A 17,552-nucleotide genomic window follows, 5' to 3' on the forward strand; every position below is an offset into this window, starting at 1 on the left:
AATTAGAGACAAGCCCGGCCCACCCGCCACTCGGCCGAGGCGGGATTGGAACCGGAAGCACCCCATGAGCCCGAAGTGTCCCCACCCGCCTGGTGCCGTGACTGACATCGCTCCTGGCCAATGGATCAGCGGGAAGGGCCCAAGGTCCCGCCTCCCGTCACTGCGACCCCAGGTAGCCAATCAGAGCCCTGCGCCCTGCTGGGCGGGGCCGAGCGCAGCCCGAGGTTGCCCCGGAGCGCGGGCGGCCGCTCGGAGTGAAGGGCAGAAGGAGCAATGGGAAAGCGAAGCGGGCGGAGCGCACGGGCAGAGGAACCAACAGGCAGCCCGCGCTCTAAATGACAGCCACGGCACCCAACCCGCGCACACTGGGCGGGGCCTCCCGCGTGGCTTCCGTTCCCGTTGTGTGAGAGGCCGAGTCCCAAACGGCCTCAGCGCCGCTGCCGCCGCCGGGACTGGGCTGGGACCGGGGGCCGAGCCGGGGCCTCCCCGTTCCCCGCCCCCCTGCCGCCGCCCCGGGGCCCGAGCCGAACCTCCCCCGCCTCCCCGAGAGCCGAGCTGAGCCTTCCCCGCTCGCCGACACACAGGGGGCCGTGCCGTGCCTCCTCCGCTCCCCGTCCCGGGGCCCGCTTCGCCTCCCCGCCGCAGGCTCCCTGGGCCAGCTCCGCGGCCCCCCGGCCTAGCCATGTCGCTGCACGGGAAGCGGAAGGAGATCTATAAATATGAGGCGCCCTGGACCGTGTACGCCATGAACTGGAGCGTCCGGCCCGACAAGCGGTTCCGCCTGGCGCTGGGGAGCTTCGTAGAGGAGTACAACAACAAGGTGGGCAGCGGTGGGCACAGGGACTGGGGCAGAACAAGGGTTGGCCCGCCTCATCCTGGGCTTGGGGTGGGCGAGGGGCGCCTGCCTGCCTGTCCCGGAGCTGTGCAAAGCCATCAGGTGCCCCCCGTTCCAGCTGCTCTCCTTCTAGAGAGCCCGGGGCTGAGGAGAAGAACCCTGCGTGCTCTCTAACCTCTATCCTGGCTTTGGGATACCGCTGCTGCAGGGCTTCTCGTGACCTCTGAGCTTTGGAAAAAACGATTGTGTTGACTTCAGTCACGTAAGCACCACGTGCAGTGAGTTCTCCATGGGGTAAGGAGCTGGAAACCAAAGGAATGAGTGTGAGTCTGGATGCTGCTGCTATAGAAATAAAACAAATTATAGAAATAAAACAAATGCCCCCGGCTTGAGCATATCTGGCTTGTTGGTCAATACAAAGGAAAGTTCGTGGCCAGGACTGAAGTTTGTACATGTATATGCATATAGATATAAAGAAGTTCCACTTCAATCTGAGTAAGAACTTCTTTCCATGGAGGGTGGCAGAGCAGTGTAACAGGCTGGTCAAGCAACTTGTGGAGTCTCCCTTTCTGGTGACATTCCAAACCCACCTGGACATGTTCCTGTGTCACCTACTCCAGGTGACCCTGCCTGGAAAGGGGGATTGGACTGGGTGATCTGGAGAGTTCCCTTCCAACCCTAGCAATTCTGTGATATACAGGGTGTCTGAGACTGTGTTGGAAATGTGCTGTTCTCATTGTACTTTCTTGCTGTGGAGGACTTCTGTATGATAACTTTTTTCATAAGTATATAAACCACTCTCAGTGATTCCTCAGTACTTTTCCCTGGGAAAAAATGTGTAATGAGGCATGAGATTGTATCTCCAGTGTTTCCCTGCAGAGTGTAAGTGAAGAATGTCGTACTGGTAATAGAGACTATGTGTTCATCTCAGAATACACGTGCAGTCGCTTCTGAACAGCCTTCAAGGTGCTGGTCTGGTATAATGAATTACATAGAAATAGAAGAGAGATGAGGAGATGAATGAAGTTATAGAGCATCCTGAAATTTCTGTGAAACTGAAACTGTTTGCCAGTAGAGCATGGTTTATAGGATATAGTTTTGTAGCCTTGTCAAGGTGTTTAATGGAGATTGTGGAAAATACTGTCAGAAAGTTGGTGTTGGGGATGGGGCTGTGTGCAAGGGTGCGGTGACAGGAAGTGGCAGGGGTGACATCTCTTAGAGTGGTTAGATCACTGCCATTGCAGCAGTCCTAGACATGGGCTTTGCTGAGCACCTTGTAGTTCAGCCAGCTGTGTGAGAGTTGTCTCCTTTTCCTGGAGAGTGTTGTGCTTCCAGGAATGCTGCTGGGGACAGGCAGGGCCTGAGCTTGAAAACTTCCAATTTGTTTCAAGACCAACTTGGAAACATTTCTGTAGTCTGTACTCTGAGAAGGTAAAATAGCAAATCTGCTAACAGTTGTTGTTTAGAGGTGGCACAGTTGGTTAATAACGGGCTATACATTTATGTTGCCTATACCTCTTTAATTCTGGAGCATTCCCTGGGGTTGCTCTCCATTACAGTATGGTCAGATCTGTTTCTAGTTCAAGCTTCCAGTGTAAAGCCACTGAGCCAACTCTTCTCTTCTATGCTTTACACTCAGAGTTGCTGCAGACAGAAATCATGTAGGACTCTGTAAATTACCACAGTCTGTAAGTATTACCCAGGGCTTCTCTTGACCTGTGAGCTCCAGGAATAACGATTCTGTCGACTTCAGTCCACGTAAGCACCACATGCTATGAGATCTGTGTGGTGTAAAGAGCTGGAAACTAATTGTGTGAGAATGAGAAAAGTCTGGATGATACTGCTGCTATAGAAATAAAGGTGATGTTTGATTAAAAATTAAACCTGCACAATCAATGCAGTGAAATGTAACCTTAATTTGCTGAAGATGTCTCTGATATTTCAGAGTGATTTTTTTTCTATTTTTGTTTTCTTGTTTGGTGCTTTTTGTAGGAATATGGTTAACAGAGAGCTGTCTTGGCTAATTGCAAGTGTTGCTATTGCTTAGCAATAAGCTTATTGCTTATTGTTTTCTCCTTTCCTTTGGGGACCAGAATACTCTTGGGAGTGGTGTTTTGTCTGCGCTGTTTTAATGGTGCCTTACTATGACCCTCTCAGCTGTGCTGAGCCCTTTAGAGGGTGGTGAAACATTCAGGGCATAGTTCCATGCTTCAAATTGGAAACTCTTGGACAGGTTCTGTAAAACTGTGCGACCTGCACACTAGTTGTAAACTCTTCCAGTTCCTGTCCCTGTACGTAGTATAACCAAAGGAACAAAGGGAAAAAACAGAAGCTCCCAATGAATATTGATATTGTCCAGCAAAGGGCCTGGAGCAGTGGGGTTTGTAGCCTGACTTGTGAAATTAACAGAAATGTAAGATTTTTTACAGAGTATGTGTGAAGTTTTGTCCTTCTGCATATAATTTGTCCTTCATGTTTGAGATGTTTTATATTGCAGCTTCTGTCATCAAAACATGCTTATAGGTACAGTTGGCACTAATTAAAAGGATAATGAAAACTGATTTTCATTTTGGCTTTCTCTTTGCTCTCTCTTCTTCGGATGTTTCTGATAAGGTCCCAGTAACATTTCTGTCACTCATATTGCAGTGGTTTCTTCCAAATAACTGTCTTTCTTCCGTAGTAACAAAAACGGTCTGAAACAGTGTAGCTTGCTTAAGGTCCAACCAAATAAGTGACTATGCCTTTTCCTTATTACTCGTTCAGAATTTCTTTAAAAAGACTCAATGCCCAAGTGTTTGTTGCAGAAGTGTTCACTGGGAGGGAATAAGGGGAAAGAGTGAGAGATTTTTGTTTCATTTGTCTCTGATTTTCTGTTTCTGTAGAAATTAACGGCATTTGAAGTACTACAGGTTACATGAACTGTCTGTTTACACCTCTCTTTTGTGGGGAACTCAAACCTCTTGGTTGCCAAACCCTAATTAACTGTGATCCCCAATTCCCAATGACCTCTAACCCTGTCAGCCATCACATTGATGGGCTCTGTGGCACAGTCTGAAGCTGCTTGCCAAGACCTGTTTGAACCCCAGTGAGTTTTGTTTCACCTTTTACACCCTCACTGATCAAATCACTGGTACAAGAAGACAGAAGCTTTGCTCTGGTTAGAGGAATTAAATTATTTGTGGTGTTTCCTAAACTTCTTGGATTGGGAAACTGCAGTCAGCCATTGTAATCCCTCATGGGTCAGTGTCATGATGGGAGGGAACAGTGTTCATAGGTCTTACTATTTAAAACGCTGCAAGTGCTCCTGGCTGTAGCTTCATGGACCAGGAGTGATCTGTGGAGAACAGTAGGAAAGGCTGATTTTTGGGATCTATCTACAAGACAAAAGTGGAATCCAGTTTAGGAGACAGTAGAGGCTGTGCTGTACACAGCTCGCTCCCATCACTGGAGCAGATTGGACAGGTTCTGACCAGCTGTTTGCTATATTTCCACCTCCTCCCAAGGAGTGCCTCAGCTGGGGAACGTTCAGGGCAGTTCTTCTGCCAGAAAGTCATTTGTTCTGTGAGATCTAGCACTGCAAAGAAAAATTGATTGAATGCTAGAGATTAATTGGTGCAGTGACATCTTTCTGATTGTACATGACCCTAAAATAATTGTGAAATGTCATTTTGGGTAGTTACTAATTAGATTAAAGGGTTGTCGTTTTGGGGGTTTTCAAACTACTGTGAACTTACTTCATGTTCCTCCAACCATGTAAGAAAAATAAGATGTTACCAAATTCTGTATCATTTAGTTCTGTCTGATTCTTTTGGATCAAGTTGGAGATGGGATTTTTTTAGAAGTTAAGGAATGCTGATTAAAGGCACTTCTTTACTGACATGCACTGTTGCAATTATGCTTTATGTTAATAAGTGCTTGGATTATAATATGCTAAAATTAGATGTGGATTTTCCTATCTTGAAGTGTAGGAGAAACAAATATTTAGCATTCCTAGCTACTGTCATAGCATAATCACAAAACTAGTTGAGACTGAACATACTGATCCTCGTTTTCTCACTGGAAAACTTCCAGGCAGATGTAGAATGATTCCAACTGTACCCAGGCTGACAGGTACTTTCCCACAGGCATTACCTCTGTGTTATGTGGGGTGTACCTCAGGCACTCCTTTGTGCAGCAGCGTTCTTGCCTCACTTGCAGAGGGGAGAGACAGGGCTCTGGTATAATCAGCATCCTAGAAATAATTTCATGTTCCAGCCCCTCGTGTTCAGCTTGCACAGAAGGATGAGCAGAGGGGTTCTGTAATGTCTGTGTGTGATGGGGTCTGAAGAGTCCCAGCTCTGAATATGCAGAATTTGGGAAGAGGAGAGCTTCCCCAGCATTGCTCCAGCCTCCCAGGGCCTCCTCCCGCAGTTCCTGCCAGCTGATCATCATTCATTTCTGTTCTCTAACACGGCCTGCACCTAAACATGTCAAAGATCAGAGATACTGGATTGCTGAATTGCTTCATCTTAAGGTCTGAGGAGGGGTTAGATGTGAGTATGCAGTGCAGGAGTATTTATATTAGCACCAGTAAAAGGGGATCCTTTGCTGTTTGAGATTTCTTCTGGTGATGAGGGTGTTAATTGCTTTGTGTAGGATTAATACACTCATGTTGAGTAGAAAACAACATAAGCAAAGGAGAAATGATTAGAGTTCATTTGTCTTCTGATCCTAACCTTGCCACATGATTTTCTCTCACCAGGGACAATTTGCTTCCTTTGTAAAATCTGCTTAGTATTTCTGATCCCTAAAGGAGTTAGAAAACTATCTGTCAATCACTTCAGAAGTCTGGGAGATTTTTGACTGATTTATACTAGAGTGTAAAGGATAATAAGGAGTAGTTGTAATAAAGAGAGAGCAAGACAGGCTGTATTTCAGTTTTTGGAAGCATACTTGGCTGCATCTTTTAGTGTTTGTTATGGGATGGAAAGGATGGAACTTCTCATTGTGGGGGGGCAAGGTTTGCATTTAAGAGAATCTCTAAAGGAGTTAATAAAACTGCAAATCAATTTGATTTTAAGATCCACTGAAGTATTTGTTTGCTTTCTGTTATGGGGGAAAAATATGATAGATTCCACATCTAGTCAAAATGTATAGTTTATTAGACAAATTGCTTATCTCTGGGTAAGCATAAATCTAGGATTTCAGATAAACATTTAGAAAATGTCCATTAAGCCACTATTCCCAGGAGGAAGTTGTTGTGTGGAAAGTACTAGGAAGTTCCTACTGTGAGCAGCTTACAATCTAATTGTAGTGAGCTGTCCCCATAATGTTTGTGTTTGAGCAGCATTTCACAGTGGGACTTTCATCCTGTTTAGGTCCTGTGGTTACTGCAGGTTAAACAAGTCCTCCCAGCACCTTTTGTTCTCTTCACGCTTTCTGACATGTCAATATTTTTCTAAAAAGATCATGTCTGGGACTTAAAGCATTACTTCAGGTGTTGTCATGACCAGGCTGTGTGGAGATAGTTTCTTGTTTGCTCTGTTTTGCATCATTCTCACAATGAGGCAAGTTTAGCCTTTCCCCCTGACACATCACCATGCAAAAATTCTAATTTGGAACTCACTTACCTAGAATCTTTCAGCAGACCTGCTTTCTTAGTCTGTTCACACAAAACACTTGAATAATTGTGTAACCATTTTAGCTCCCCAATATTTATTTTTATTTAAAGTTTGAATTCTGTTTTACTTTCTTCTCCTCTGATGTGATTAATTTATAAGTTTTTCATGTACTTGTGACAGAAGATACTGAGTCATGTGGAGCTGAAAAAGCTTGCCAACTACCTGACATGATCCATCACAGTCTGCAGGGTTATGGCATAAAATTCCATAATATGCACTTTACTTGTGCAAACTACAGCTTGTTTTGCTCTCTGAAGATGACATTGTCAGCATCAGTTCAGTTAAGGATGAATTAGAATAATGCTTGTGCAGTTTAGGCCTGTGATTTAAACTGGGTTTTGCAGTGTGGAAAAGGGATGGGTGGTCTTTAATCCTTTAGGATTGGATTTCAGTTCATTTGGGATCATCTCTTCAAATCAATGTGGTGATTATGGATACTTCTCTTATACGCCACAGCAGTGCTTTAATGATTTCTCATTTCACTGACGTGATGATCCTTTTATGTTGTCCTTGAGGTGACAGAAAATGTCCTGAAACACAGTATTAATGCTGTCATTAGAAATCAGTACTTTGATAAAATGCTTTCTTTTAAATATGGTTTCTCATAGGTGCAGCTTGTTGGTTTGGATGAAGAGAGCTCAGAATTCATTTGCAGGAACACCTTTGATCACCCCTACCCCACCACAAAGCTGATGTGGATCCCAGACACCAAGGGAGTTTACCCAGACCTGTTGGCCACTAGTGGTGACTACCTGCGAGTGTGGAGAGTGAGTAAATCCTCCCTAGGAAAAGAGGAAGCACGACATGAATTTTGTTATATATTGATCTCTTTTCCACTCCAGACAAGATTTTCTTCAATAATATGACTATATGAGGACTATAAGAGAAGCAGAATTATCATGGCAATTGCTGTTTTAATCAGCTTATTGAAAATGGAGTTGGTGGCTGTGTTTTTCAGAGCTTTAGGATGTAAAGCTGAGAGGAAAGAAACCTGGGATTAGCTCCTAATGTTTTGTGCCAGTGGAACAAGTCAGGTGATGTTGTTTTTCAAGTCAGATATTTAATTTTCCCTAAAGGTGGGTGAAACCGAGACCCGGTTGGAGTGTTTGCTGAACAACAACAAGAACTCAGATTTCTGTGCTCCACTGACATCATTTGACTGGAATGAAGTGGATCCTTACCTGTTAGGTGAGACTGACAAAATGTTATGTTTTTGGCACATTTTTGAATTTTGTCTAATGAAGTCTAGGCTGTAACTGCTGCTGCATGTCCACTGGTTAATCTGATAATTAACCACAGACTGGTGCATCGTAGAAACTGCTGTTGTTTAACATTAAAGAATAAAAACAATCATCTCATGGGGCCTTTTTTTTTTCATTGAGAGGTGCCCTGTCCAGTGCAGAATGAGTCACTCAGGTTGGACTAGGGACATTTGGGGATAGGGAGTCTTGGCTTTCAGGCGTGGTGAGCTGTTTTGGCAGTGCTGAGTAAGGATGTGCATCAGCTCTGTGACTTCAGAATGTTCTGGAGTGGATATAAAACTGTGCACTGAGCTGTGTGTTTTGTGAAGCCATTTCAGCAGCAGGAGGAGAGCCAAGAGTGCTTAATTCAGTTGGAGGAGGGGGCTGAAGGCTTAAGGTTTAATTATAACCAACAGGACAAATTGTGAATCCAGGATGGCTGATGCAGAGGTTTGTCTCCCAGAAGAGAACAGCCATTTATGTCAGAGGGATTTGCCCAGAGATTAACAGTGATAATATGTCATAGTAATTATTTACTACATGATTTATTTTTTGTGTGTTACATGTCTTATCTCTTAAGAGCTTTACTGCTAACCCCACCTTCAGCCCACAGCAGCAATCAATTAATAATAACACACCATCAAAACACGGATTGAATTTGGGGTTTGGCATGCTTGAGAGATGTACAGGATGGGAAAGTTGATCTCAGAGTTACATCAGGTTTCTGAATAGATTGAAGCAGACATGAGCTATTTGCACTTTATTCCTATGTGGAAGGCTATTTCTGCAGCCTAAAGGTTTGGGTCATTTAAATGCATGGGAGACTGCTGGCTGTTCGACATTCTTAATTTTACTTCTATGCTGTTCTTATGGCTGTTTTGATCTGTAGGTGTTGGGGGATGTTACATTAACCCAGGAAGTGATTAAATCATTTGTGACAGTATTAATTTTGCTAATAGAAGTGGTTTTGTTTCAGGTACCTCTAGCATTGACACAACCTGCACTATTTGGGGTCTGGAGACAGGACAGGTTCTGGGAAGAGTTAATTTGGTGTCTGGCCACGTGAAGACCCAGCTTATTGCACATGACAAAGAGGTGATGGGGGTTTTGATTGTTTGCATTGCATCTTTTTAAAACAGTAGAAAAGGAACAGAACTTCTCCATTTTTCTCCTTTTTTTCTTGAACAATTTAATGATTCAAAAAGATAATTTATGTATTTTGTATAGAGTTTTTGAAGATTATATGCAGTTTTGAATACTTAAATATTGTTGGCTATTGAAACAATTTTTTTTACTCATCATAGACTCTTGACTTAAGAACATGTTTTAACAGATTGTGCTCCAGAATATTGTAGAAAAATGAGGTAAAACATCAAATTAGACTTGAAATCAACTTCATATCAAAGGCATTAAACAGCTTGCAAAATTCTTTCATTTTAGCCTTTTACTTTTCAACAACTAGTGTAAAAAACCCCAAGTCTGGGAAATCGTTTTAGTTTCAGTGAGTGACACTGTAATTACATGAGCACGTCTTTCCTGCTTTTGGGAAGTGTAATAACGGAGCAGAGGGGAGCGTGGAGGCCTGAGAGGCCGTGTGACACGCGCTGTGCTGTCCCTGTGCTGTCCCTGGACAGGTGTACGACATCGCCTTCAGCCGCGCGGGCGGCGGCAGGGACATGTTTGCCTCGGTGGGTGCGGACGGCTCGGTGAGGATGTTCGACCTGCGCCACCTGGAGCACAGCACCATCATCTACGAGGACCCCCAGCACCACCCCCTGCTGCGGCTCTGCTGGAACAAGCAGGACCCCAACTACCTGGCCACAATGGCCATGGATGGCATGGAGGTAGGGCAGCAGCTCCTCTGCCCGGGGTGCTGATGGGGATTTCCTGGGGGAGGTGGCTTGATACTAATTTATACCCAGGTATTTAAGGTAAGGGGGCAGTGGCAGGACCTGAAGTATGATTAAGGGCTAGTTCTCAGTGCACTAAGGAGTTAAATACGTGACTTTGGCATTATAAACTTGAGCTTTATGGCTTGTATATATTTCAGCTGATTTTTAAGAGGAGCCTGTGAACAGTTGGGCTCACATAATTTTCACATGAAATCTTAATTGCAGGTGTTCTAGTCGCCTTGTTCTTTCCCAGGCCAGTTTTAGTTTGTTACCAAGGCTGCTTCAAGGAAGCACAATTTGTTTGCCACTGTGGCTTAACTCAGGAGCCCCCTGTGAGGTCTGACTTCTTTTGAGACACAGGACACACTGACCAGCTGGAAGCTGTTCTTCAGGAACAGGGCTTGCTTGCCAACCACATCCTTAAGGAAAGAGCCATGTTTATAGCCTTACCTCAAAATATTTTGTATTTTGAATAGATTAATTTTTTTTAATTCAGTTTATTAATGCAGCTGTTTTTTATTTCTGTAGGTTGTAATTCTGGATGTCAGAGTTCCCTGCACCCCTGTTGCCAGGTTAAACAACCACAGAGCGTGTGTAAATGGAATTGCCTGGGCACCTCACTCTTCCTGCCACATCTGTACAGCGGGTGAGTGTGATCTACAGGGGAATCTCACGGTCTTCCACTGCATTTGCAAAATCCTCCTCATCCTAAACTTTATGCAGTTCTCTGCCTGCCTTGCTAAAGAATATTTGCAATTTAGAAGCCCTTTCTTAGTGACTTTCCTAAAATGTTACAGAAATACACACCTACTAGAGTTTATTGTGTGGAAGTGGTGAGCCCAGTACCCAAACTGTGCATTGGCTCTGGCTAAGCTCCTGTAATTTTAATGCTCCTTAGCCTTTTTGCAATCCAGTTCTTAAATAATTTTTTACTGTTATGGGTTCCACTGGTCATTTGTTTATCAGCTCTGTCTTGGATAATGTATAATGATCCAAGTTTCTTTTGTTGGAGCACAGTTGTGTTGTTGTATCTGGCTTGAATATGGATCAGGACTGGAACAGCCATCTCTTACCTGGCTCATTAGGCTACAGGCCTGCAGTAGGCACATATGGAGATCCTGTTACACTCTGTTCTTGCCTTTCTTGTCTGTGTGCAGCGGATGATCACCAGGCTCTCATCTGGGACATCCAGCAAATGCCTCGTGCCATTGAGGACCCGATCCTGGCCTACACAGCCGAGGGAGAGATCAACAATGTACAGTGGGCATCCACCCAGCCAGACTGGATAGCCATCTGCTACAACAACTGCCTGGAGATCCTCAGAGTCTAACTTTGCTGCTTCATGCACAGTGAGGCAGTGCTGTGTCATTCCCCCTCCCCTCTAAAGTAAGAACACCACCAGTCAAGTGGCCAGTATCTGTTGTTGCTTTGCATCTACTGTTACAAGAAACTGTTACAAGAATGGATGGCAGGGGTCTCCTGTCTCTCAAGACTCTAAAATGCAGAGATGTGCTGAGCCTCTTGGACCTTCTGGGTTCTGGTTTTCTTGTGAAATTCTTTTTCTCTCAGTAAAAGTTCTGTATATTTGTTTGTTGACTGTATTAATACGCTTGCAGGCTTTTAAGTTGCTGCATATGTCCATGTGTTTGTCAGCCAGCTGAGGCAGCACATCCACTAGTTTAATAGATGCAGGTGCAAAACAAGGTGGGGGGAAAAAGACGATGTTAACAGCCACCTTGGCAGGAATCTTTATCATTCCTGTTGTTGCTGTCTCTAAACTGTTTAAACGTTTGTATGTTTTTTATATATTGGGCTAACTTTCTATTGAGTAAGGTTTTTCTCCCTAATTCTTACTTTTGATATGTGATCCACTTCCATATGTCCAAAGCAGGACCTGTTCATGGATACAAACCACAGTAACACTGCAGGCTCCCTGGCAGTAAAGGCCTGCCAGAATTAACTGTTGCCTTGGCTCCCTGTATCTGGTGACCCGGGCAGAATTTTCTGGTGCTGTGAAGTACAAGTACTTGTTGCACAATTTCTTTACACTTTTCTGATGCTCAAGGCAGTTGTTACTATGGTAGGTATTATTTTTAAATTCTATCTGAGTTTGTATGTATCCTGCAGTCGTGTTAGCAAGCAGAGCGGTGACCAGTTGAGAAAGAAGATCCGTGCATGATGTGAGCTCCCAGGAGGTAAACAGCTCCTGAAAAAATGTATCTGTAATGGGCTTGGGATTGACACTTCCAATCAAATGATTTCCCCTCGGAAGACTTACCTTATCTAAATCAAAATAAAATGGTGTCACACTTTGTAACTTGCTTGATTGGCAAATCATATGAGCAAGATTTTATGGTTAGGCTTTGCTTCGGAGGTTGTGTTTGGCTTGTGTTTCTGGGAGGTCTTGAAGGGAGTGCAAAGTAGTCTTTTTGTGAAGTATATTTGCTTTGTACTGCCAGATCTTGTTGATGAACAAGACAAGTCAGAAAAGCTGGTCTGCTATCCAAAAGAAAGCTGTTTTTTTTGAAAGAAATCACTCCCTGATGCAATGCACAAAGGAGGATTTAGAAGGAAAGAAACTGCCATTGAGGCCAGGGTTTGGCATTTGTCGTCCTACTGACTTTGGGGGATGTGCCAGAGGGTTTCTGTTTGGAATAGTGGATCACTCTAAAATAATACTGTTCAATGGAGGCTGAGTGGAATAGGCAAGATAAAAATATTTGTTGAGGTCTTACTGTAAGGCAGGTCCTGTACTGAAAGCTCTGCAGTGCTCTCTGGTGAAGACATGACAGCCAGAGCTGGTCTGGAAGGGTGTGCAGCCCAGTTTCCATATAAATGTCAGAAACCATCAAAATTCTTTCCACTTAGTGAGTATTCACCTGCAACTGGAGGCAGATTATAAATAGTAGGACACTGGCAAACTTGCATCTTGTCAGTTTGTGCAGGAAAGGCAAGTTAGGAAAGCAATTGCTGTGGAACAGTGAAGCTGACACTGGGAACACTGTCAAATACAGAACAGAAGTTTTGTCATTCTGGACATAGAGAAGTGCTCTTCTGCAGGCTGCTTCTCACCGTGGAGCTCAGAAAAGCATTGCCTCAGGAATTTGATAGGAATTCATTAGGGACAGCTGTATTCCATCACTCCTTTTGACAGCAGAGAACCAAGAGACTGTTTAGCTGATGTTTTGTCAATGACACTGTGTTCTGTTGTGGGATTTCTGACAAAGCTTGACTTGATTTGACTGGAAGGTAAATTTTTCTTATTAGCAGCAGTACTGAGCGTAGTGTGTTCCACAGACAGGCTTTAGCTAGGTGTCAGCAGTGTTAGCCAAACAATTTGTTACCACTTTTTACAATAGCACTTCATCTGAAACTGGAAAAAACTTACATAGAATGAAGTGAAAATTGGTGTTTTCTGAGCAGGAGCAGCTAATGCCATTTACTGCTTTAGGAGTCATCTGAAATGCATTCACAGGCTTGTCATGCTCTGTTTAATTACAAATGGCAGGCAAAAACGTGCTGTTACTAAGAGGGAACTACCTGCAGTGTCAGTACTTTCCATGCCCCCTTTTTGCTTCAAAGTTAATTCCTGTACGAATTGCATGAGTCAAAGATGAATGCTAAGATGATGAGAAGAGAGCTTGTATGAAGGGACTCACAGTCTGAAGAGCCAGGTAGATTCTGCTTCTGCTAGAAAACACTCCTGTTAGAGACCTGAAGAAGATCCAGTGCCAGTTCTTTCATCCATGAAACTGCTTGAAGTCTATTTGTGGAATTATTTGTGTACTTATTCCAAACGCATCAGAAGCAAGTGAAGGAATCTTGGAGGCTCCAGTGGATTCTAAATAAAGCCTATATCCTGTTTTTTAGCCAGTTGGGATACCTTCTGGATCTACAGCATATTGCTTTGGGCATAATCCATTGTCATTCTTCACATGAAATTACATTATAAATCACTAGAGAGTGTTTTGGTGCAGGGAAATGATACTTAAAATAACTTCAAAGATGTCACTTGAAAGGTTAATGAGTGAAAAGACATGAAAATCCTCATGGGTGAGATGTTCTGTAGTGCAAATGGCACTTCTGTGTAGACAAGGAAGGGAAATACTTTGGTGCCCTTTTGCCAGCAGCTGTTCACCCAGTGACAGGGAGGGAATGCTCTGCTTGGTGGGCCAGGTTCATCTGCAAGATAAACCCTGACACTTGTCACTGGAGCCTGTGAATTGAAATATACAGCTTATGACATTTCCCCTGCTTGACATTCAATTTTGTTTGGTGTAAAGCCCCCATAAGCATTATTTTTTCCCAAAGTTCATGAAAATACTTTGATATTCAATTTCCATTATTTGGTGCTTACTGCACAAGCAGAAGATGCAGAGCAACTGCTTGCATGTTTTTTGAGTGGAAAGTAACATTAAGGGAAGAGCAAACACAGGTGAGATAAGCAAAGCAGAAAAGCATGTGTTGTTGGTACAGGCCAGCATGATTCTGGGACAGAAATACTTCTGAGCTAGGTAGTTCTGTATCACTTCTCCATTTGATTAATTCAGGAGACTAAACTATTGTTTGGTTGTTACGTTCTGTTTAAACCAAACTTTCCACAGATTCCTACTATCAGCAGACAACGTGCTGACTAAGCCAGGAGATGATGATGATGTAAAACTTGTTAGTGAGGTGAAAACCTGCAGTTACCAAGTTGAATGTTGAATTAGTGTGTAGTGTGCCAACTCCATGAATTGTCTCAATGAGGGGGGCTATGGTAGCTTGCACCTGTGGGAATTGTACTTGTGTGTGCAGGGGTATAAAAGGCAAGGATTTGAGTGCTTTGACAATCTATTTAGGAAAAAAACCACAGTGGTTTCAAATAATATGGAGGGAGACTGCTAAGACAGGTTGTTTCTTATGGAACCTTGAAATGTATTTAACAGGGGAGGCATTGCCTCTCATAAGTCAAAGTTAATGAGCCTTTCAAAACATAGTGGTAATTACTCGACTGAATGTTCTGGATAATAGTAAAAAGCTCTATTTTTGCCACATAGTGCAATGAGAAGCTGCCTCAGTCTAAAGTGAAGATCACAGCCTGGCAGAGAGCAGGTGAGGGGAGGAGTCTGATGTACGGAATTCACAGATGTTCTCGTGCTTGTTGTCCGTGGAAATGAGGAGCTGAGTGTGTCAGTTTTGTTTTCTTGCAGATGGCACTTTAACAAGTATATTTTTGGTAAGATCTTTGATAAGTCATCTTTTCCTCAGCCCTTGTAGGGTAGGCATTTGTCCGTGTTGTGTAGAAAATGTTAAAGAATGACCATCACCAAAATCCTAAACTGGAGACATAGTGGACCCTCACCTGTTTTTACTGAAAGCCAAAAATACGAGCACTTGACAAGGCTGTAAACGATGCACTGAAGGTTCATGTTCTGAAACTGACGCTGTCTGGAAGGCCAGCCCGAGGGATGCAGTGCTGCATGTTCCACACAGGGTCCTTTTTGTTTAGCATCTTGGTGGTGTTTGGGAATCCTCTTCTTTACCATCGGAACATGATGGTGGCAGTGCTGGGTTGGTTGTGTAGGGATGTGCCTGGATTCTTTGGATAACTTGAATTTTGTGTGAGAAAAACTGCAGGTGCTGCCTGTAAATTCACACAGCCTGAAGCACTGAACTGGCCAGCTTGTGGTGTTTAACACTGTCCAGAGCCACTGGAAGGAAGGGACAGCAGCACAGGCAAGCTCTGGGCTCAGCACTGCGCAGTTTCAGTCCCATCAAAGTACTGAAGGGCTGAGTTTTCCCACTGCTCATAGCAAAGTGCTTCCACCACCTCAAGTGCTTGCTGCTACCCTGTCAGGTAACACAAAGTCTCTCTAACACGTGTTTCCTGCTTTCTGCTCTGACCAATATTCCAGAGCAAGCCTGTACTTACTGTTCTGTGGACATGGAAAGCAATGAGCAAGGTACTGTCAACTCTGTCCCAGTTTCTCTTGATCTTTGCAGAGAATCCAGGGAATTAATTGTATGTGGCACTTAAAGAGCACTTTGTGATGCAGCTGTACTTCCCCTGCTTACCCAAGAAGAGTCAGGAATGTTTCATTCTTGAGGGTATTGAGGAGAGTTTAGAATGCCCCTGACTCAGTTTGTTTTCTGGAAGAAAAGCTCTCCAGAACTTCCAATCAGCACCTTTCACCAGCAGTAAAAAGAACAGTAATTAAAAATGCAGATAAATGCCAGTCACTGAAGGCTCATCTGGTGATTCATGGCAGACACCAGGATGCAAAGGCACTTGTGAGAGTTGCTGCTGCCTGTTTCAAGTGACAAGTGTGTCTGCCAAGGACCTCGGTAGCCTTTTGTGCAGCCTCTGATACTCAGCATCAAGCAAGAATTTCCATAGTCATAAAAATAATTAAAATTATCTTGGTGGCTTCCATCGAATTTGTTTCTTTTCAGGAAATCTAACAAAGATAAGAAAAAAAGCTATTTCCTGACAAAATATTGTGGCCATGTACAGCTATAAACCCGTGGTCCAGCTCCCATCCTTTGGAGTTTGCTTTCCATGTCCAACACGTGCAACTCCAGCCCCCTCTTAGTCCTGAGGATGGGTCTGTGGGATCTTAGCAAGGCAGAAAGGCAAGAACCAGGGCAGGACAGAGCCCCAGTGCAGCTGGAAAAAGGTATGTTGCTTTTTTTGACAACTTGGGAAATAGGAATTATGAAATCTACTATTTAAAAAGAACTTTTTTTAACCCTTGGGTTGCTAGCAGTGTAAAGTGTAATTTAAATCTGTTGCGCCGAAGCATTTTTGTTACCAGTAGCCAAGTAGGAGATACTACTTTTAGGTGTGTTTTCCCTTCTGCTCTTCCCATTCACAGTCCCATTGTGGTAATTTTCTGAAGGTGTGATCTTTGTAGCATGATTGTACAAACATCCATATGAGATTCCTGACTTCTTGTTCTCACTAGAGTATGTTAAAGCAATAGTAATTTTACTTCTGTCCTTTTCTCCACCTGCAACTTCTGTCCTAGAGGAATCCCAGTATCCTGCTATTCAACAGACATATATTGTTGACATGGATAACTGCAGTGTCCCTATATTCCTTTATTTTTATGGAGAAAATTTAAAAGGGTTTGTTACAATGGATTTTAACACCTGAGTCATGGAACCATATTATTGAAACTCTGTAAATTTTAAGGCAATTTTCTGAACTTGCTTAAAAGTGGAATGTTGCATCCTTTTATGCTATTTCCTGCTTCCTATGTAGTTTTATTCAGATTTTTTAACCTTCTTTCTAAGTTTCAGCCTCCTGTGTATTAGGTACAGTATTTTCTGCCTTTCATACTTTGTAATAAAAACGGAACATTTGTAGATTGACTGCAGTTCACTGTGTGATGAGTGGAAACCTGGGGGGGAGCAGGGAGCTACAAATGAGCTTCATTTCTTCTGTGTGGAGTTTGTTGCTGTAAGAGAAGATTGCTTTGCCTTGTCTCTTCAAAGTTGGTGAAGTATATTGATCTGTCATCCTACAAATACCCAAACAAACTTAATAATTCCACCTACTCAAGTTTCCCCAGATAATTACATTATTAGGAGCCCAGTCATGACAGAACTCCAACAGAATGGTTAAAGCAGCTGTACATTAAATATTTGGTTTCTTAAAAAGTCTGCTGTGGGGTCCCTGTATTCCAGTGTTGTTTCTGTTCATGTTTTCCAATGCTTTGCTTGTCCCCTGCAACAAATGGGAATTATCTGCTCTGTGGTTTTGTTTTTAAAATGAGGGGAAGAGGGATTTTTTTTTTTTTTTTTTAGAATTCAAATAATTAGTCTCTGAGGGTTTTTGAATACAGGCAAAGTGAAAATAAAGCAATCAGGCACTTCTGTAGCTTTAATTCTCTCCTGGGTAGGGTAACCTCTCTTAAAGGGTGTTTTTTCCACACACTTG

The 17,552-nt window shown here is 43.3% G+C and overlaps 1 protein-coding gene across 1 annotated transcript; it reads left to right on the plus strand.

Moving 5' to 3' along the window:
* Window positions 1–287: 287 nt before the first annotated feature.
* On the plus strand, window positions 288–16,984 carry DCAF7 (DDB1 and CUL4 associated factor 7). The gene is made up of 7 exons (XM_058857780.1): window positions 288–820; window positions 7,104–7,262; window positions 7,572–7,683; window positions 8,713–8,831; window positions 9,371–9,580; window positions 10,157–10,274; window positions 10,786–16,984. The coding sequence occupies exons 1-7, from the start codon at window positions 683–685 to the stop codon at window positions 10,956–10,958; spliced, it is 1,029 nt and encodes a 342-aa protein (XP_058713763.1). The 5' UTR covers window positions 288–682; the 3' UTR covers window positions 10,959–16,984.
* Window positions 16,985–17,552: the final 568 nt, after the last annotated feature.

Source organism: Poecile atricapillus, chromosome 27 (genome assembly GCF_030490865.1).
Source record: "Poecile atricapillus isolate bPoeAtr1 chromosome 27, bPoeAtr1.hap1, whole genome shotgun sequence".
Taxonomy (NCBI): Eukaryota; Metazoa; Chordata; class Aves; order Passeriformes; family Paridae; genus Poecile; species Poecile atricapillus.